Genomic DNA, 18,569 nt, shown 5'->3' with positions numbered 1-18,569 from the left:
TTACAGATGTATAGCTGACCCTACCTGCTGTCAGGGATGGCGGATTCTCATGTACTGTAGATCAGATGACGTGACGTGATTTGCAGTATCGATTGCACCTTATCTATTTCTATATATCTATCTTGCAACCTCCGTTAGTCCTTCTACTTCTCTACCAAATATCATCATGGACTTGGGCCTCGGACTCGAAGATACGCATGTGCTAGTCACCGGGGGTAACCGCCTCTTATGTCTATGCCAATGATCCTACAGCTAAAGCATTCACAGGCGACGGCATCATAGGCAGCATAATAGTCTCTGCTTTCCTCTCCGCCGGCGCAAACGTATCATCTCTAGATATGACCCACCCACAAGATAGCCAACCATCTGTCGAATCCCTCTCACCCGGAAAACTCCTAAACCTCCACGCTGACATCACATCTACTTCTTCCCTAACCACAGCTTGGGACTCTGCAACTTCTGCATTCGGGACGGTAGAATGTTGTATAGCAGCAGCAGGACTAGACCTAAGCGTCCTCCCCCAAAGCGGAATCACCGACATGGATCCCTCCACCTGGAACCGCATCTTCACTACCAACATCCACGGAACCTTTCTAACCACACAATTCTGGCTCCGCGGTCTCCGCGACCATATTTCCTCCTCCACCTCTTCTTCTTCTTCTTCTTCTTCTGCAAACACAGAGATCAAAAATCCAGGATTGATCGTCATAGGCTCAGAAGCAGGTCATTTCGGAGTAGAGACACAAGCCGCGTACTCTGCGTCCAAATCCGCTGTTCAGTATGGTTTGCTCTCATCCTTGCGTGTTGAAGTACCTAAAATTCACGCGAGAGCAAGGAGTAATGCTATTGCGCCTGGTGCTGTAGACACGCCTCGGTTTCGGGAAGAAACTAATGGGGCGGGGACGAGACGGTGGTGGAAAGAATGTGAAGCCACCACTGGGCTTAAGAAACCGGTGGATGTCGAGGCGGTGGCGAGAAGTGTGTTGTTTTTGGCTAGTGAGAGGTGGAGTGGAAACATACATGGACAGTGTTTGAATGTAGATTCGGGGAAACAGGGGGTGGTCGTTTGGGAATACGAGGGTGATGATGGGGGAAAGGAGGAGGAGGAGAAGGTTTTGATGGATGGGTAGTGTTTTTGGCGGTAGAGAGGTGCTGTGGTGTGTTTGTGGAGTTGCAGGATGGAGTTTCAGAGTCATGGCTTTGTTCATGCAGACTCTGAGCACTCATCTGCTCTCTATGGACGTCTATTCATCTCCGAATAACTTGTTGCATTCCTACCGTTACTTCCCTGACTCTACCGGCAGACAGAGACATCAGGCATTCAACAGCAGGGCGCACATCGAGCTCATATAGATAGACCATCTCTAACAGCTGGTAGCGTCAACAACAATCCCCCATCAAAATACAAGAAGTTTCAAGATGTTGTCAGATGGAAAAGAAAAGGGGAAGGAAAAGAAAAGAACGTCTCGATATAAGGGGCGTAGCTCCCTTATATCAAGAGACTACTCTTCTAAAAATGAACACTGCTATTCCTTCTAGAGCTTATCCTAATAGGCCATGTTTTAGAGTTTCCCCTAGAGTAATTGATTCTACTAGGCACTTAGCTCTACTAGCAATAGCAGCGTTCATTTATGGAGGAGAAGTTTTAGACCCTACTATTAACCGGTAGACCTACTTGACTAAAATTGAACGCTNGAGATACTATCGCAGATAGTCAATATGCTACATGCGTCCAGTACCATAGAGGCTGTAACACATTCGATAAAATGCACAATGCTTTTCTCATTTGTTGAAATGTTCACCAGGGAGAGGTCGAGCAAAAGCGCTTCTTTTTAGTGGCACACCGATGTGGAAATGTATGTGTGCATTTTAATGTGGTAGCAAGTGGCCGCATTGGGTGAATGAGATACTGCTCAAGCGACATGTCACAAGTGAGGAGTTCGGATAGTATAGAAACGTGTATTTTCTGTATGTTAGCCTAGGGTATAAGATATGGATACAATCATGCAAAGACGGCTCTTCCGTTGGGACTACCCTTTCCTCTCTCGTACAGCCACTTGCTGTTCAGCGACACACTTGCCTTTCCAGTGGCCAGACCCGACGAGCTGCTTCCCAAGCTGTTGTCCAAGGGGGAAGAAGTTCTTGCGGCCGAAGCACCTCCTACAGCCTTTTGCATCAATGGGCTGACAGAGAAAGGGCTTCCGGAGGGACCTTTGCTGACACCAAGAGTGCTCTGGTCGAAGGATGACGGGCTGCCCTTACGTGTCATTGGCGAACCCGAAGCATGTCTCTGAGCGCTGGAGCGTGGTGTAGAAGAACGCGAGTATCTTGGAGGAGTGATGTAACCAGGAGAACCAGTGGGCAGGGGAGCATCTTGAGGAGTCAGGCCGAGGAGTTGGCGCTGTTCTCTGGTCAAGGCGATGTCGGTCATGTCATCAGTGGGACGGGCGAGCGGCATCAGAGCGAGTGCGATGTTGATGACGGGTACGCAGCGGACGAGGATGGATGCCCAGCTGGCGTATGGGTCCATTGAGTGGAAGAAGGAGATTAACGCCGAGGGAGTGCTGTGGTATGATAAGCTCCAGGGAACGTTCGGGGAGGATGGTCGAGTCTTACTAGCTGTAGAGCATGGCTGGAGCCAGCAGGAAGGACAGCAGAGCGACGAGATTGATCAGGATGCTGTGGACATTGTCCGAATTGAAGGTCGAGGCATTCTTGCGACGGTTGATCTCATCCATGTTGGGGTGACGCCAGGTTCCGGGAGTTTCGACCTTGGTGGGAGACTTTTGTGGTGTAGAGGGAGCCGACGAGGGTCTCATTGGCGTTGTAGGAGCGACAAAGCGCGAAGCAGCCGGACTCGGCTTCAAGACTGCCGTCGAAGACATGCTGCGATGTGTTGTGTGTGTTGCGAGGTGAGGCGGGAGTAGACGATGGAATTGTCTGTTGTCGAGTGCTGCAGGGGTTAGTATCAGATGCGGAATTGCGCTTTTAGCAGACAAAGCGCATCGCGTGACAATCAAATCTCTCAATCGATGTATGCTATCGTCGCTATTGCTGGTGTGTTTGTCGTCGGTTATTAAAGTGACTTGATCTTGTAGAGAGCAAGCGACTGTGACAGTCGATCGGATTCAATTGTTGATTTCTTGAGCTTGGACCCCCGAGGCTCGTTTCCACGACGGCGGCGGCTGCGACTGCTGTGGCTGTGCTTGTCCAACACCCCGCCATGGCTCTGCTGACATCCGATATTGCCAGTTGTATGCACGGAGAAGGCCAATCTTCTTTCTCTACTTCCAGATCTTGGTCTTGCCGGACAAGTCCTGAACACTACTGACACCATGGCCGGTTTGATTGAGCAGCTGGATGCTCTCATTGCAGACACCTTGTCCGCTTGGAACCTCTATACCACTCTGATCGCTTTGGGTTTGTTTGCCTTTGTAGCATATCCACTGGTCTTCTGGGCTGAACCTGATACTCATCCTCTACTTCTCGCCCGTCAGGCTGCCGCTTCTCCTATTCGTCAGCCTCGCGAATCTGCTGTCTACCGCTCAACTGAAGTTCCTCATGGCTACGGTCTGAAGTCCGGTCTATCCGTCCGTCCTCCCGGTGCTCCCAAGTGGACTGCCGGTAAAGATGGGGATCTCAGAGATATCTGGCGTGAGGTTATCAACCCATCGTCTACTACTGCTACTGCCCCTCCCAAGGCAAGAATCTTTTCCGTCCATGGAACCGATGCCGTCTTCGAATACGACTTTGCCGAGCTCTCCAAACTCATCAATATTATCGGCTCTCATCTGCAAAAGTCTGGTCTACAGAGAGTCGCTATCTACGCACCCAACTCTGTGCAGTACCTTGTTACTATCTTTGGTAAGACATCTGTCGTTTCTGCACAATACTTCGCCCTGACTGTCTGAATTCAGCTTGCTCATTCTATGGCCTGACTCCAATCCTCATCCCTTACAACCAAGACCATGCCACTATCTGCAAGCTTCTTGAGGAAACTGAGGCTCATGGTGTCGTCGCTACTGCCGGTTCTTTGCCCCTAGCCGGTCTTACTGAAAGTGTCCCCTCATTGCGTCAAGTCATCTGGATTGCAGATTCTGCCAACAAGCATATGGACTGGCAGGGTGCTCCCGAGAACGAGACCAACGGTAAGCTCGGAGTATCTGTCTGGCACAATCTCGTAAAGGAAGCCTCTTCGACAAGTAGTGAGCTACCTAAGGACGATCAAGGCATAGTACCCGGTAACTTGATCTTCTTGTGGCAGAAGAGCCCCAACTCTCCCGCAAAGATTGTGGAGTTCACTCAAAAGGTAAGACTTATATGCTCCGTCATTAGCAACACCTCTCGCTAAGAACAATAGAACATGGTCGCAGCTATTGCTGCCTTGATCTCGGCATTGCCTCTTCGCCAGCGTCTCGGCCCTTCAGATCTTGTCTTGCCAGCGGACTCATTCAGCCACTCTTACGCCTTTTGTCTGACAATGGCTGCACTGTTCAGTCACAGTTCTCTCTCCATCAACTCGGTTGCTGGTACTGGTGTTGACCTGGCTCTCGCTTCTCGTGGTGTGGCCCCTACCGTTATTGTCGCCTCATCTCAATCTCTTTCGAAGCTACATCAGAACCACATCTCGGGAGGATCTTCTGGCCTTCACAAGCTGGTGCACGCAAACCACAGTCGCGCTCTTGCCTCTGGTCGCATGCCCGGAGAGAGTTTGTTGTACCGTCTTGTCGCTCCCAAGAGCAGCGCCATTGGTACAGCGCCTGGCAAACTACGTCTCATTCTTGCTTCAGAGAGAGCAGGCACTGAGGCCGAGCCCTTGAGCAGTGCTGCTCTTAGAGACCTTCGTATCGTTACACGCTCTAGAATCTGCTGTGCCCTGACCGCTCCTTCGGTGGCCGGTGCTGTCGCACAAAGCAACATCTACGATTACAGACACAGTGACCGTCCAGGACATAGCCACTTTGGTGCGCCTCTGAGCAGTGTCGAAATCAAGCTCGTGGACAAGGACGACACAAAGGTCGATGGTAGCACTCCATCAGGAGAAGTAAGTTTCTTGCTTAATCCCCACCTCTGTATAACTGATACTGACAACTTCCTGCAGATTGTCGTGTCTGGTCCCGCAGTTGCTGGAGATGAGAGCAACCTTGGTGTGAGGGGTATCTTCCGCGAAGACTGCACCTTGGGTTATGCATAAGCGTGGTTACATTGTCGAAAAAGCATTGATTGTCAATAAACATCTGTCTGACAGCATGTCCTGGGGGCTTTTCCGGGCTCTATACGAATGTCCTATTAGAGAGATCGCATGCCTCATGTCGCGTGTCCAATCGGAAGAGAAATGGTTGGGATTCCGCGCATTGACGTAGGCAATTGTAGTTAATTGTAGTGTGGGGGAGGGGATCAGCGATGAGCGGCGGTGACATCGCCAAGGCCTTGATATATGCCGCAGTGAAAAAAATAACAGCGACGCGTTTGTGTGGTCCAGCGACAGCACGCTTCCTCCAACCTGCGACCTTATTGTTCCTGAGGCTTACAGTCTCGCTCACCTTTCTGACCCGGTACTTGAACAGGGTATCCGGGCTTCTCATAGTCGCCCAAAATTCCGCGGCAACAGTCTTCTTTCATCCCCCTCTCGGCCAGGCCACCATAACGTCCCTTCAAGGCATCTTATAATACCCGCTTGTTGCTGGCGCAAGCCAGCCTCCCCCGAAAAGAAGTCATGGTCAACATCGATATCCCTAATGACTACACTGTCTCGCCCTCTTCGGCCACCCCCCACTTGACTATCAACCGCGATGTCACCATCGACCTCGACTCTACCAACGCCTTTGAAGGTCAGCTGCTCTTGAAGACTGTATATCGAGCCTTTGTCTGATTGTAGTACAGGTCCCGAGAAGCTCCTCGAAGTATGGTTCAGCCCTTCAGCCAGCTCCCTGCCCGATGGGGCCAAGCCCTACGGTCTGAAGGCCGTCTCGTCAGACACATGGAAAGAGATGCTTGATCTTGTAAACTGCAAGGTTCTCTCGATTATTGGACATGGACACATGGACGCCTACCTCCTCTCCGAGTCCAGCATGTTTGTCTTCCCCCACAAGCTCGTGCTCAAGACCTGCGGTACCACCACTCTGCTGTACGGCCTGCCGAGAATGCTTGAAATTGCTGCCCTCGAGGCCGGTTTCCCTGGTGTCAAGGCCAACCTCTCTGCCGCCATTCCTGCCGCCGCCACTCCTCATCGCGTCTTCTACAGTCGCAAGAACTTCCTCTACCCTGACCAGCAGCGTGGTCCTCACCGCAGCTGGCGCGACGAGGTCAAGTTCCTTGACCAGAGATTCATGGGAGGCAGTGCCTACATGATCGGAAAGATGAACGGCGAGCACTGGTACCTCTATATTACTGGTCCCAACACCCAGCTCACTCCTCCTGCCACTCCCGAGAGAGAGACCCCAACCAAGATTTTGGATTACCCGGAGCAGCTCGCTGCTGACCTTGCAAACGCTGAAATCGACGAGTCCCAGGATGAGACTTTGGAGGTCCTCATGACTGATCTCGATGAGCAGAACGCACGCCAGTTCTACCTGGAAGACGCTAGTGCTATTGCCGAGAGCAAGTACCTCAAGCAGTCTCAGGAGGCTCGCAAGGACGCCATCGCGCACTTGGGCAACATCACCGAGACCGGTACTGAAGATGTCGACGTGTTCGCCAATACTACCTCAGACGCGTCTGAGAAGCTCACTTTCCCCGAAGAGCTGACCACCGAAGGTCACACTCTTGGTTCTGTTGTTTCTGAAGCATGTGGACTGGCCGATGTCTACCCGGTGTCTAAGTACCCTGAGGCCAAGATAGACTCTTACCTCTTCACACCTTGCGGTTACTCTGCTAACGGTGTTGTCCCTTCGACTGGAGAGTCTGGCTCAGCCCACTACTTCACCGTCCACGTCACCCCCGAGCCCCAATGCTCCTACGCATCCTTCGAGACCAACGTCCCTGCTCGCCAGACCGGGCGTGAGACTCACGACATCGTCATGCAGGTTGTCAACATCTTCAAGCCCGGTCGCTTCAGCGTCACCATCTTCGAAGCTAAGACCGACGAAGACGGTTACGGCAGAGCAAGAGTCAAGAAGGACAAGAACATGGACAACATCCCCGGCTACAGACGTGTCGATCGCATTGTCCACGACCTCGAGGGCTACGAGTTGGTCTTCAGATACTTTGAGCGTCTGGACTGGAAGGGTGGCGCTCCTAGATTGGGCGAATACATGCTGTAAGCAAAGGCTCCATCTATGATCGGTGACGCCTATGAACTGCTTGTTTACACCTAACAGCAGAAGTCTCCCCGACCTGACCACCAGCCAATCCACACTTGGATGATGTCAACATTTATGATGCGCCAGCCATATGTTTGACATGCGTTTGTACTTTGGTGACGGTAACGCACATGGAATGACAGAGCGATTTGGAGATGATGATGTTGTGTATACGGCCGCAGATAAAAATTCCTGTCTTTTCCTCTTGCCTATCGAGCGTTTCTTTGTTATCGTTGAGCAGTATCTAAAGATCAACCTAATAGATAACCGGTGGCTCCCAAGCAATCCGGATATGCTGATCCCACATCGTTGATCCTGGCAAAAGTGTTCGCAGCATGTTCAACGTGAGTTCGTGAGCTTCTCAAGATTGCTTTGAGTCAGGGGGGTGGTAGAGTTGTAACCGTCTCGTATGACTGACCTCCACCTCGTGTGGCTCGATGTCGACATGTTGTATCAGGCAAATCCGACTCGGGACGACAGGTCTCGCACCTTGTCCAAACATGAAGTTATGCTCGGATGATCGGTATTGGCAGTAGTACCATGACTGCCGTAGATCTATACCTGGTGACCCCATGAGTCGACTCCGAGACCTGCCCACCACGGATGTTCCAGCCTCACGCCGGCAAGACGTTGCTGATCCAATGCCCAGTCATGCGTCGAAACCGGAGCCACACCGTGTCTTACCACGGCATACGGCACTCGCAAACTCCCATCTGAGACCGAAATGTCTCTGCTGTGAACACCGACATCATGATTTCACCACCTCTTTTGCTTACCTAAAATCGTCCTGTTTTTGTTCGCAAAACAACGACATTGCAGCTGGGGAGATTGAACAGCTGCTATTTACGAGCTTGATAACTCGCGTGCAGCACTGTTATACGTTTTGATAGGGGGTTGCGTATCGATGGCAACAGCTAAAAACCGTTTGCACGCGTGCGTTGTCGATTGTGAGGAGATTGCTGCAAAGCGTTTTGGGGGCAGGGGAAGGGGAGAGAGAGGCTGGATAAACAGGAGACACGAAACGGTGATCGTACGAAACAGAGACTCCCAAACCATTGCGATAGTCGAAACAAGACAGGCATCAAGGGCAAGAAAAAAAAACATGTCTAGATGATGCAGTTCGCAAACAGTGGTTCGCTGTCTCGGCAGCTCAGATTGAGTACATGGGCGGCATCGAGCCTTTTTCTCTCTTCCAAATCTCGAGTGATCCCACCGAGTCAAGCCGCAGATTCCGTGCATGATGCTTGACGGTTGCGTCTACTGCACCGGGTCTGACGTGCGAGTGAGGAAAAAGGCTGAGAGCAAAGCTCCTCGGCGGCGGGAGCCAGCAAGCAACCAAGCAGGAGCAAGGAGGAGCAAAGCTCGATCCAGAACTGTTCTCGAAGCCGCACAATCGATAATATGACAGCTGGCGGGAAGAAAACATGGCATCACCTCACCCGTTCGATAAGGTAAGATAGCATGCGTGCCCCATCAACGCAAGCAAGGGTGCTAATGCTGGTAGAGGTTCATGCATGGCAGAATTTTCATCGCTGAGAGTCAGGACGTCAAGATTGTGTCGTCGCTTTGGGGACCTGAACACCCTTGCAAACAACGAGATAAACTCGAGGTAGGCGCGTAGAAATGCCTCTTCTCTGCCAATCGGAGTCGAGGCGTGCCTTTCGATACCCAATACTTTGGGACGATGCACCATGATGATCGACTCTCCCACGCAACATCTTCGATTAAGCTCGGCTTCCCGCTGAAACCGTTGGATAGGCGCGGTTAGTGCCAACGACATTGTGCACTCTGTAGGAGGCTCCTACACGCTGATTGCTCGTTCCTATTCTTGCGTGCGGGACAGAGACGTAGTGTAGGAGTGGAGCAGACGTGGTTGGGTTGTACGTACGTTTGTACCGTTTTCGACAAACGCATGGTACATTCAAAAAGCGTCGCGTAGCCGCATCCACGAGCGCAAACAAGGCCATCTCATTCATTTTGTGTGCACCGCTCGAACAACCACACACCCAAGCCATTCTTTACCCGCCAACTGCTGACCGTCGTTTGATTGCCATAACGTTTTCCGACCCTGCCATTCTTTCAAAAATCTATTCCTGTCATTTATTCATATCTACGCGCTCCTGCCGCTACTTTTGCAAACCCAACCCCGCCCAACACTCTGGACGCTCCGACAGGCGAATAACCCGAGATCTCCAACTAAGAACAAGCCACTGCTTCACTGCAGGATCGATATTCACAACAACCCAATTAACGTTTCAGGACCCCTTTGCTGGGCACTGCTCCTCCACCTTCTCAATTCAAGTGTGCCCACTTCCCTCCAACAACACTCACACTCCCTTTCGCTGTTGGTCAGATCCAGTCAGCCTGGTCACACTGCCAACGTAAACATGTCAGCCGAGCCTGTGATATCTACTGGGGATGTGGAGCTACTGCTACACGCAACGTGCGTCAGGGGCGTACCTAAATCTGGACCCGCACCTGCACCCCTTCAGGAGAGGACGATTGACTTCAGAATACTTGTCGAGCCTCCTCTTCTATCAGCTACCATCACGGATCTTTGCAACGAGCCTCTTTTCTATTCAGGATACCTATCAGAAGAAGAAACCATGTCGTCGTCGTCTTCCGATAACTCAAGTCTGTCGTCCATCAGCACCGTTGCTGACGAGTTCCTCGACGAACTCGAAACAAACTTTCCGGAACTATTGGCCGAGGACTGCACTTTCGTCGAACAAGCTCAATGCAATCAGGCTGAGGTCGTGACTCTTGTCTCGCCTGGCAAGGCAAGAGTAGTTCGCGTATCCCGAGTCAACTTGAGTGCCTCATCGTCGCCAATCATCAAACGTCCTGCAACCTCGTCAAGCCTGACACCTAGTGGTAGCTCATCACGTCTGAGCATTATATCAATCCGAGCCCACAGCCATGACGGCTCTGTTGCTTCTCCCAAGATGGTCTCCCCCAAGATGCCATCAACACCGGAACTTGAGCCCGGATCACAGACACCGGAATCCAGCCACGGGCCCCCGACCCCAGGCTCTCCAGCCTCCGCATACTTCGACGCCCTCACCAGCCCCACATACGCATGCCCACCCAAGCATCGCATGTCACGAAATGGCTATCACTTGAAGCTACCTGGCATGACCAAGCAGCGTCCTGGCTCTTCCCAGTCGATGATGGCAGCGCCTCTTTCCGCCCCGCTCGTAGCACCCGCCTCATTCTTCAAACCTAAGATGATGGCCCGCGGTGCTGGTGAGCGCATGGCATCTCTCGACCTGCCACCCTACCCTCGGGACTTCATTCAACAGCCTCCCAAAAGCCGATGGACCGTCCGCAAGGACTCCGTCAGTTCCATATCCTCAAAAGAGGTGCCCAGATTCAGGCTCAAGCGGGCCGAAAGCGGCATCCTGCCGACTTGGTGATGATCCTTCTACCACCAACTCAACTGATTAATGTTACTACGAATATTGCGCATATCATGAACCATTGGAAAATTTAGCGTTGCTTTTTATAGCTCTCGGGATGGTTGTCTTCAATACCATAGTCTTCAGCTCTTGGAGAGAGTTCGGCTTTTGTACCTTTCTTTCAGCCCTCACATACCTTACCCTTTGGCTTCGGGTCACTGCTGATTTTTTGGCTTTCGAACGATGGAAGGAGATTTATTCTTGTCAAGTAACTAGAGAAAAAACAAACTCTCGGAGAAAATGTATTCTTATCCAAACAAGCTCATCGCTATCCGCCTGCTTCGTTGATGTTCTCGTTCTTGAATAGGTATCGGATCGTGTTTAGGCTTCCCCGCTTCCGTAGCCGAGGGATCTCAATTGATCGACAATGGAGGAACCGCCTCCCCACCTCGTCACGACCTTTGATGGGAGACATCATGTTCTCTGTTCGTACATCCGCTTGTATAGCCTTGGTATCGTTTGACTGGAGCTCTAGAAGTTGATTTGTAGCTTCTGTCTGATTGATTAGCTCTTTGGCAATCACATCTTTCATCCCATCATGGCTTCCCCGTCAATCATGCCTCGCAAACTGTGGGAGCATCCCAATCCAGATGCTACCAACATGGCCCAATTCATCAGAGATGTTAACAAAAAGAGAGGCTTGAACATGAAAGTATGTCGCTTATCGAATGATCAATCTTTGGTCAAAAATGACATAACCGATAGCACGATTAACAATACCAGACATTCCAAGACCTTCACAAATTCTCCATCGACCAACGTACAGACTTCTGGTCTGATCTCTTCCAACTGCATCCCCTGATTCATACTGGAAGCTATACTCATGTCGTGGATCCCAACGCCAGGATGGATTCTGTACCTTCCTGGTTCTCTGGTGTCAAGCTCAACTTTGCAGAAAATATCTTGTATACTGCAGATCCAAGGAACCCTTCCATCCGGACTCTCGCTGGGAAAGAAAGCGAAAAAGTTGCTTTGACTGAGGTTCGCGAAGGATGTACCGAGATCAAGCACTATACCTGGAAACAGCTCCGCTCCAAGGTTGGGCTACTAGCTCAAACCATGAAAGCACATGGTGTTGCAAAAGGCGATAGAGTCGCTGTGGTCGCTTCCAATTCTACAGATACATTGACTGTATTTTTAGCAGTAACGACTTTGGGCGGAATCTTCAGTTCGAGCTCCACTGATATGGGAAGCCAAGGTGTTCTGCAGAGGCTTACACAAATTGAGCCCAAGTGGATCTTTGTCGACGATTGGGCTGTGTATAATGGCAAGACTATCGACTTGAAGCCGAAGATGCAGGAGATCGTGCAGGGTATGAGAAAGAGCAAAGCCAAGGGCTTCCAAGGTGTTGTTAGTATGCCTAGGTTTCAGGAAAAGCCGGCGGATGTCAGTGATGTTGCTCAGACTATGAGCTTGGCAGCTTTTCTTTCGAGAGCGGGTGGTAATTCGGAGTTACCATTTGAGAAGGTCGATTTCAAGGATGCTTTCTTGATCGTTTATTCTTCTGGTAAGTCCGACTCAGTCTGACTTTCATGCGCTCGCTGACGAGTTGTAGGCACTACCGGTGTACCAAAATGTATCGTACATGGCTGCGGACCAGTTCTGATCAGCAGCAAGAAGGAAGGTATACTACACGTGGATTCTGGTCCTACGACTGTCAATCTGCAATACACAACAACAGGCTGGATCATGTACCTCATGTCCACGATGGCACTTCAGCACGGAGCTCGGTCAGTGCTATACGATGGTTCGCCATTCCTACCAGATCTCAAAGCCTTCATTCGCCTTGTGGGAGAGCAGAAAGTCACGGACCTAGGTATCTCGCCCCGATACCTGCAAACTCTTGCTTCGGCGTCACCTCCAGTTATCCCTAAAGAAGTTACGGACCTTTCAAACTTGCGTCGTGTATCGAGTACAGGCATGGTTCTGCCAGAATCTCTCTTCTACTGGTTCTACGACTCTGGCTTCCCTCCTTCTGTCCATCTCAACAACATCAGTGGAGGTACTGATGTCGCCTCATCATTCGCCATGGGTAACCTACTCACGCCTCTATACGCTGGTGGCTGTCAAGGACCAGGTCTAGCCATGAATCTCCAAGTCTACGACCAGACCATCGAAGGCGGAAAGGGCATCAAAGGGAAGCCCCTTCCCATCGGTGAAGCAGGCGAACTGGTCGTGACTTCCGCTTTCCCTAACCAACCAGTCAAGTTCTGGGGCGACACTTCAGGTCAAAAGTATTTCGATGCATACTATGCTCGCTTCGACAGTAATTCACCCTCTCCTTCCTCCTTAACCGCTCAACCATTACTAATCTCCTCCACAGACGTCTGGACCCACGGCGACTACATCTTCATCCACCCCAAAACCGGAGGCGTCTACTTCCTCGGCCGCGCCGACGGCGTCCTAAACCCCTCTGGCGTCCGCTTCGGCTCGGCAGAAATCTACAACGTGCTCGAAACCTTCTTCGCCGACGACATCCAAGACAGCATTTGCGTTGGCCAACGCCGCCCTTCCGATAATGATGAAAGTGTAATGTTGTTTTTGCTCATGAAGCCCGGGAAGAAGTTCCACGAGCAATTGGTAAAGGAAGTCAAGCGGAGGATTGGAAAGGAATGTTCGCCGAGACATGTGCCGAGGTTCGTATTTGAGACGAAGGAGATACCTGTGAGTGAAGTGTTACAGAATGTGAGGGAAATGATACTGATATTGTGTAGACGACGGTCAATCTCAAGAAAGTGGAATTGCCGGTCAAGAGGATTGTTTCTGGCGAAAAGGTCACGCCGTCGGGAACACTGCTTAATCCGCAGAGTTTGGAGTATTACTACAAATTCGCCAAGGTGGAAGAATTGGTCGGTGTCAAGAGTAAGCTGTAAGATCGAGATCTTGGTGGGAGCTTCGATAGAAGAGGAAGGTAGAAGGAAGAAGGTCTTGCGACTTCACAACTATAGCTACAGTATACAATCACTGATGCCAACAAATGAACTACACTTGTTTCAGAGATGATCGTGGTTGGTCGGTCGTTTCTCCTAGTCGACTGCTTCCTGCTCGAGGCTTCCTTCCCCTTCTTACTAACCTCGAGTCTCCTCGGTCACTCTTTCCTCATCAGTCGCACCTTCCTCATTTCGGTGTTTTGCCATCCGGTCCCGGTCGCTCCTTCTGTGTTTCGCTGCTCTTTCCCTTTCTGTCCTCGTTCATCGCTCCTTCCTATGTCTTCGGTAATCGCTCTTTTCTTTTTCGAATATCATTGTCTCCTCGATCGCTCTTTGCTTTTTCTCTTGGAAATCTTTGTGGGCCGTTCTGTTCTAGATTTATCTCCCACAAGATGTTTTGGATGTTATGCCTCTCTATCTCTGTAACGTGTCTCTTATCTCACCGCGCCTTCTGCAGAAATACGTCTTACAAATCGACAATGAAGTAGTTAACAAGATAGGAGGTGTAACTAGGAAGATACATATATAATAGGGTAGAGGTAATAGAAACAGGAAAGAGCTTTAGATTGATAAAATAGGGGAGATTGTAGATGAGAATAGAGCATATAATAGGAAAGATCGTAGACTAAGAAGAGCGTATAATAGGAAAGAGTAAAGTAATAATTAGAGAAGGAGCAATCCATCCATCGGTCCTTCTTCTTGCATATTCATATAGATTACTCCTTCCTTTCTCGTCATCTTCCGTGTTCAAACGACATAAGCATCCAATCCTACAGTTCACTCTTCCCTGTCATGGATCTGTCACAGCATCAAGTTGTGTTGAGAACAATATCATAATCGTCTATTCTTACAATTCTGCTTTCTACATAGCTTATTATCCTCGTTTATCACATAGCTCCTCATGCTTCCTAAAACGTTCCAATCGTTGGTGCATCCTGGAGTATAGTCCTTTGTGAAGAAGAAAAAAAAAGAGAGAAGGAAGGAATGATCCCTAAGCAGAACAAGAAAAGAGCGATCGACTCGACGAGGAAGCTATGTTGGGCAGGTCGCTGCTTCCGTCGCAACTCCCTTCTTCAATAAGACGAGAACATAATGTCGAACATCAAAACAGATTTATATTCATTTTCTCTGCTACTTGTTTGTATGAAACACCACTATTAGAACAATGTGATCTTCTTTTCCCTCCACTCTTCTTCTAAACATCTGTTTCTATTTCAACATTATATCCGTATACACACTCTTTGTTTTTCTGACATGATTAGGAACGATGAGGTAGACTCTACTTTGACTCGTCGTCGGGCTCATCGGTCTCCTTGGTGGTAGGATGAGCTTTGGTTTTGGTACCGGAAGCGGCAACCTTGGTCTTGGTACTGGAGACAGCAGCCTTGGTCTTGCTGCCAGAAGCTCCACTCTTAGTCTTGTGACCACAAGAACCCTTAGTCTTGCTGCTGCTGCCATAAGGCACAGTCTTGTTACCAAGAGATCCATTCTTGGTTGCCGAAAGCATCGAGGACACGGTATCGTCTACAACCTTAGGATCAGTGGTTGGTTTGGCGACCGCACGAGCTTTGGTGCCAGAAGGGTGGATGGTCCTGTATGAGATAGGCATGCCGTTGGATCCAGTAGGCTCAAGTGAGGTAGCTTCCATGGTCTTGGAGCTGTGATGGGTCTTCGATGCCCTGTGGGTCTTGGATTGGACGGCACCCTCTGACTCGACATCATCTTTTTCAGTCTGCTTGGGCTTGGAGCTCTGATGCGTCTTTGAAGCTTTGTGAGTCTTGGATTGAGAAGAACTTTCTGGATCGGCGTCTTCTTCGTCAGTCTGTTTGGGCTTGGAACTCTGGTGGGTCTTGGAAGCTTTTTGGGTCCTGAATCGAGAAGGGGTCGCCGACTCAGTGTCTTCTTCCTCGGTCTGCTTGGGCTTCGGGCTGTGGTACGTCTTCGAGGCTGTGCCGCTCATGGGTCGAGAAGATTTTTCCGACGCAGGATCTTCCATTTCAGTCTGCTTGGGCTTAGTGCTGCTGCGACATTTCGAGGCTTTCCTAGTCTTGGACTGAGCAGAATTCTCAGCTTCCATATTCGAGGACTTTGCTGGAGCGGCGGTTTCTCTGGCAGCCAAAGTGACAGCAGCCCACTCATCGGTAGGCCGGATAGTCTTGATCGTTCTGTACGAGACAGACTCTTGGACCTTGATGTCTTCACTCGGTGCCGTGGGTTGTGTGGAAGGGGGAAGGGTCACCCATTGGGTAGAAGGGTAGACCGAGATGGTCGAAGGTTGACAACTCTGCTTAGGGACTTCTTGGTGGACAGTCTGCTTGGGGGCTTCTTTCCAAATGGTCTTATAAGATGTGGATAAGACTCTTTCGATCTCTTGTGGCGAATCCTTGACGGTAGTAATAGTCTCTTGTGGCGATTCCTGGGTGGTACGGGTCTTATGGCATGATTTTGTGTGGTGGTGGTGCTTCTTGGACTTTGTAGACTTCTTGTGCTTCTTGGACTTTGTGGACTTGCCAACATCGTCATCGTCGTCGTCGTCTTCATCATCATCGTCAACATCACCACCCAAGATAGCAGCATTGTTCTGCTCGTCTCTAGCGGCTAAAGCAGCGCTGAGGGTCACAATCCCAAATGGCTTGGTAGGGTAGGCTGCGTCGGCGACACTTGCTGAGTCAGTCACCATATAGGTTACGACTTCAGTCTCCTCGACAATTGTTTCTACGAAGTCGGAGTTGGTAGGAGAAGGAGATGCTGTGATATATTCCTCGGTCAAGTGGTGCTTGGTCTTGCTCTTGTGATGAGGCTTATTAGACTTGAGCGATTTCGTGACAAAAGTCGAAAACTCGGCGTCATCGGTAGCACTACAGCTCTGGGTGGCGGTTTTGGTCTTTGACTTCATGACTGCGGAGGAAAGGACACCTTTGGGGAAAGGCTCGAGCGGAGCAGCAAAGACGCCGATGCTGCTCAAGACTGGAAGAACCAGCGAAAAAGAGACGGGCCGCATGATTGGGGGCTGACACGTATGGACTGAATAACGACAGACTGAGTTGCAAGCAGAAAAGAGGAACAAGAGAAAGAAGCGTGGTTTTGTAGACACAAAGGAGAATTTTTAGTGTCCAGACGAGGACGCTCCGATCCTCCAGCCTTTGTGGATGATATACTTCTGATCAACAGGCCCAATCTCGATGGCCCTTTCGGGCATTAGTCCGCAGAGGTATGGCCATGTCCACCAAGAGTTCAATGGCCGGCTGTTTAATTCGAACGCGTCCTGCAAAGTGGAGATTGAGGCGGGCGTCAGTAACAAGCCAAGAGCAAGAACCAGAGCGTAGGTGTGATAGGCCGAAGGTAATGTGGCATTGCCTTTGTGAGGTTCATGTTGGGAGAGAGTGTTTACTGCGGGGTATTGTTGATGTTGATCAAGCTAGAGGTATTTTGCTCAAATCTACGAAGCTTTTCTTTGGAAGGCGAACAAGGCTTCGTCTTTGGCAGCGAAGCTGGGAAGAGGGATCTGGCAGACCTTTTCGAAGACGGGCATCTCTCTGGCGATCCAATCTGCGATGGTTTCTTTGGCAAAGGCAGTGTAGCCGTTTGAGTTTTGAGTGCCTGCACAAATGATCGTGTCACCCTCTGTGGGGTGGTCAGTGGATGAGTTTAGTATGTTGGGAGCTCAATGAAACATACTGTATGCTTTGAGAATCTTGGAGGTGAACTCTAGGCCGACTTGAGGGTAGACAAGTAACAAGACTTGGTCCTTTCCATGGGCATTCTTCTTGAGGTAATCAACACCATCGGTCTGGATGGTATCACCGACCCAGACTGTTCTCCACTCGCTGATGCCGTTGTCTACGGGAACGACAGTCAGAGGCTTCTGCTTGTTGAAAACTCTCAGCATGTATGACCAATAACCATTTCCACTACCAAGGTCGAGGACAGTTCGACCCTTGGCGAGCTGGTAGATGATAGACAGCGACTCGTAAGACGGGCAGACGCAGCCGAAGTGGTGATACAGAATCGGCAGTATGGCATGCGAGAAGCGGACCTTGCTCGTGGCATCTTCGGGACCAGCCCATTCGAGGTTCTGGCATGACCAAGCCCAGACGTCAAAGTAGGGATTTGTGTGTTCCTTCTTCAGCTTTGATATGACAATCTTGCGATCGGGCGACGGGGGTTGGTATAAGGCCTGCAGATGTTGACCGACTGAAGCACGGATCGAATCCTTTTTCGCGTTCGAAGCCAGTCCGACTAGGGCCTTTTGAGTGGCAGTCGTGCTCTTGAAGATGTTGGTATAGGCAGCAATGTCGACAGCGGGCGGCGGCGGTCTCTGAACAGAAGATAGTGTTGGCTTATGCGTACGGGTTGGTGGTGCTTTATGGCGGGCTTACTGGCTTGCCTTCATCGTCTCTGTACCAGGCGTGCAATCCACCTTGGCCACCAAACTCGACGTATGTCTGAGCTTGGAGAAGCGAGACCTCTGCTACGGCAGCATATGTGTATGTGTCGTCGTGAGGCAGTCCGAAGGTGCTGAGGATGAACTTGCGAAAGTCATTGTCGTATGGTGCTGTGATGTCGCCCTTTTCCCACGCCTCGAAGTATGCATCCGGACTGAAGCTTGTCGAGTCCTCCGTCTGCGCCCTATTCGGTATCTCAGGCATTTTGATCGTACCTTCCTATGGAAATCGTGTAGACAGCAGTGAGATGGTTGAGCATCCCACTTTCCGACTCGGTTTCGCATGTGAATGTCTGTCTTGGCATGACGTTTGAGAAGTCAATTCATGAACTTCCATCGTCGACGCCCGAGTCTTCCTCGGCACACTCGTTCATCCATCTCTTCTTCTCGTCCACAGAAGTCTCGGATGCCCTAATCACAAGGCTCTCAACTGTTT

At 50.5% G+C, this 18,569-nt stretch overlaps 7 protein-coding genes across 7 annotated transcripts; 5 read left to right on the top strand and 2 right to left on the bottom strand.

The window, feature by feature from the left end:
- Positions 1 to 165: 165 nt before the first annotated feature.
- Positions 166 to 1,457, top strand: M438DRAFT_343965 (NAD(P)-binding protein). The gene has a single exon (XM_029905109.1). The coding sequence runs from the start codon at positions 339 to 341 to the stop codon at positions 1,128 to 1,130; it is 792 nt and encodes a 263-aa protein (XP_029762713.1). The 5' UTR covers positions 166 to 338; the 3' UTR covers positions 1,131 to 1,457.
- Positions 1,458 to 1,887: 430 nt separating this feature from the next.
- Positions 1,888 to 2,981, bottom strand: M438DRAFT_343964 (uncharacterized protein). Its single transcript, XM_029905108.1, has 2 exons — positions 2,617 to 2,981; positions 1,888 to 2,564 (listed from the first exon to the last, which is right to left on the bottom strand). Exons 1-2 carry the CDS (start codon positions 2,883 to 2,885, stop codon positions 2,003 to 2,005), a joined length of 831 nt encoding a protein of 276 aa, XP_029762712.1. The 5' UTR covers positions 2,886 to 2,981; the 3' UTR covers positions 1,888 to 2,002.
- A 246-nt stretch (positions 2,982 to 3,227) lies between these two features.
- Positions 3,228 to 5,492, top strand: M438DRAFT_343963 (acetyl-CoA synthetase-like protein). The gene is made up of 4 exons (XM_029905107.1): positions 3,228 to 3,864; positions 3,918 to 4,309; positions 4,361 to 5,044; positions 5,102 to 5,492. Exons 1-4 carry the CDS (start codon positions 3,336 to 3,338, stop codon positions 5,192 to 5,194), a joined length of 1,698 nt encoding a protein of 565 aa, XP_029762711.1. The 5' UTR covers positions 3,228 to 3,335; the 3' UTR covers positions 5,195 to 5,492.
- Positions 5,493 to 5,716: 224 nt separating this feature from the next.
- On the top strand, positions 5,717 to 7,262 carry M438DRAFT_353646 (S-adenosylmethionine decarboxylase proenzyme; the record flags this gene model as incomplete). Its single annotated transcript, XM_029906889.1, has 2 exons — positions 5,717 to 5,831; positions 5,884 to 7,262. The coding sequence occupies 2 exons, from the start codon at positions 5,717 to 5,719 to the stop codon at positions 7,260 to 7,262; spliced, it is 1,494 nt and encodes a 497-aa protein (XP_029762710.1).
- Positions 7,263 to 9,288: 2,026 nt separating this feature from the next.
- M438DRAFT_343961 (uncharacterized protein) lies at positions 9,289 to 10,988 on the top strand. The gene has a single exon (XM_029905106.1). The coding sequence runs from the start codon at positions 9,689 to 9,691 to the stop codon at positions 10,715 to 10,717; it is 1,029 nt and encodes a 342-aa protein (XP_029762709.1). The 5' UTR covers positions 9,289 to 9,688; the 3' UTR covers positions 10,718 to 10,988.
- Positions 10,989 to 11,049: 61 nt separating this feature from the next.
- On the top strand, positions 11,050 to 13,759 carry M438DRAFT_177369 (acetoacetate-CoA ligase). Its single transcript, XM_029899169.1, has 5 exons — positions 11,050 to 11,411; positions 11,483 to 12,266; positions 12,315 to 13,025; positions 13,083 to 13,423; positions 13,474 to 13,759. Exons 1-5 carry the CDS (start codon positions 11,298 to 11,300, stop codon positions 13,630 to 13,632), a joined length of 2,109 nt encoding a protein of 702 aa, XP_029762708.1. The 5' UTR covers positions 11,050 to 11,297; the 3' UTR covers positions 13,633 to 13,759.
- A 3,369-nt stretch (positions 13,760 to 17,128) lies between these two features.
- On the bottom strand, positions 17,129 to 18,338 carry M438DRAFT_373079 (uncharacterized protein; the record flags this gene model as incomplete). Its single annotated transcript, XM_029908394.1, has 3 exons — positions 17,129 to 17,313; positions 17,368 to 18,028; positions 18,069 to 18,338. The coding sequence occupies 3 exons, from the start codon at positions 18,336 to 18,338 to the stop codon at positions 17,129 to 17,131; spliced, it is 1,116 nt and encodes a 371-aa protein (XP_029762707.1).
- Between the last annotated feature and the right edge of the window lie 231 nt (positions 18,339 to 18,569).

This window comes from Aureobasidium pullulans, assembly GCF_000721785.1.
Source record: "Aureobasidium pullulans EXF-150 unplaced genomic scaffold scaffold_5, whole genome shotgun sequence".
Classification (NCBI taxonomy): Eukaryota; Fungi; Ascomycota; class Dothideomycetes; order Dothideales; family Saccotheciaceae; genus Aureobasidium; species Aureobasidium pullulans.
The sequence above is the reverse complement of the archived record's forward strand: the minus strand, read 5'-3'. Positions and strand labels throughout refer to the sequence as shown.

Coding starts and splice junctions, on each gene's coding strand:
- M438DRAFT_343965 (XM_029905109.1), top strand. CDS start 339: ATGACCCACCCACAAGATAGCCAACCATCTGTCGAATCCCTCTCACCC.
- M438DRAFT_343964 (XM_029905108.1), bottom strand. CDS start 2,885: ATGTCTTCGACGGCAGTCTTGAAGCCGAGTCCGGCTGCTTCGCGCTTT. Junction 2,565..2,616: donor CCAGCCATGCTCTACAGCTA/GTAAGACTCGAC, acceptor ATCATACCACAG/CACTCCCTCGGCGTTAATCT.
- M438DRAFT_343963 (XM_029905107.1), top strand. CDS start 3,336: ATGGCCGGTTTGATTGAGCAGCTGGATGCTCTCATTGCAGACACCTTG. Junction 4,310..4,360: donor TTGTGGAGTTCACTCAAAAG/GTAAGACTTATA, acceptor TAAGAACAATAG/AACATGGTCGCAGCTATTGC. Junction 5,045..5,101: donor GTAGCACTCCATCAGGAGAA/GTAAGTTTCTTG, acceptor AACTTCCTGCAG/ATTGTCGTGTCTGGTCCCGC.
- M438DRAFT_343961 (XM_029905106.1), top strand. CDS start 9,689: ATGTCAGCCGAGCCTGTGATATCTACTGGGGATGTGGAGCTACTGCTA.
- M438DRAFT_177369 (XM_029899169.1), top strand. CDS start 11,298: ATGGCTTCCCCGTCAATCATGCCTCGCAAACTGTGGGAGCATCCCAAT. Junction 11,412..11,482: donor AGAGAGGCTTGAACATGAAA/GTATGTCGCTTA, acceptor TAACAATACCAG/ACATTCCAAGACCTTCACAA. Junction 13,424..13,473: donor TTGAGACGAAGGAGATACCT/GTGAGTGAAGTG, acceptor GATATTGTGTAG/ACGACGGTCAATCTCAAGAA.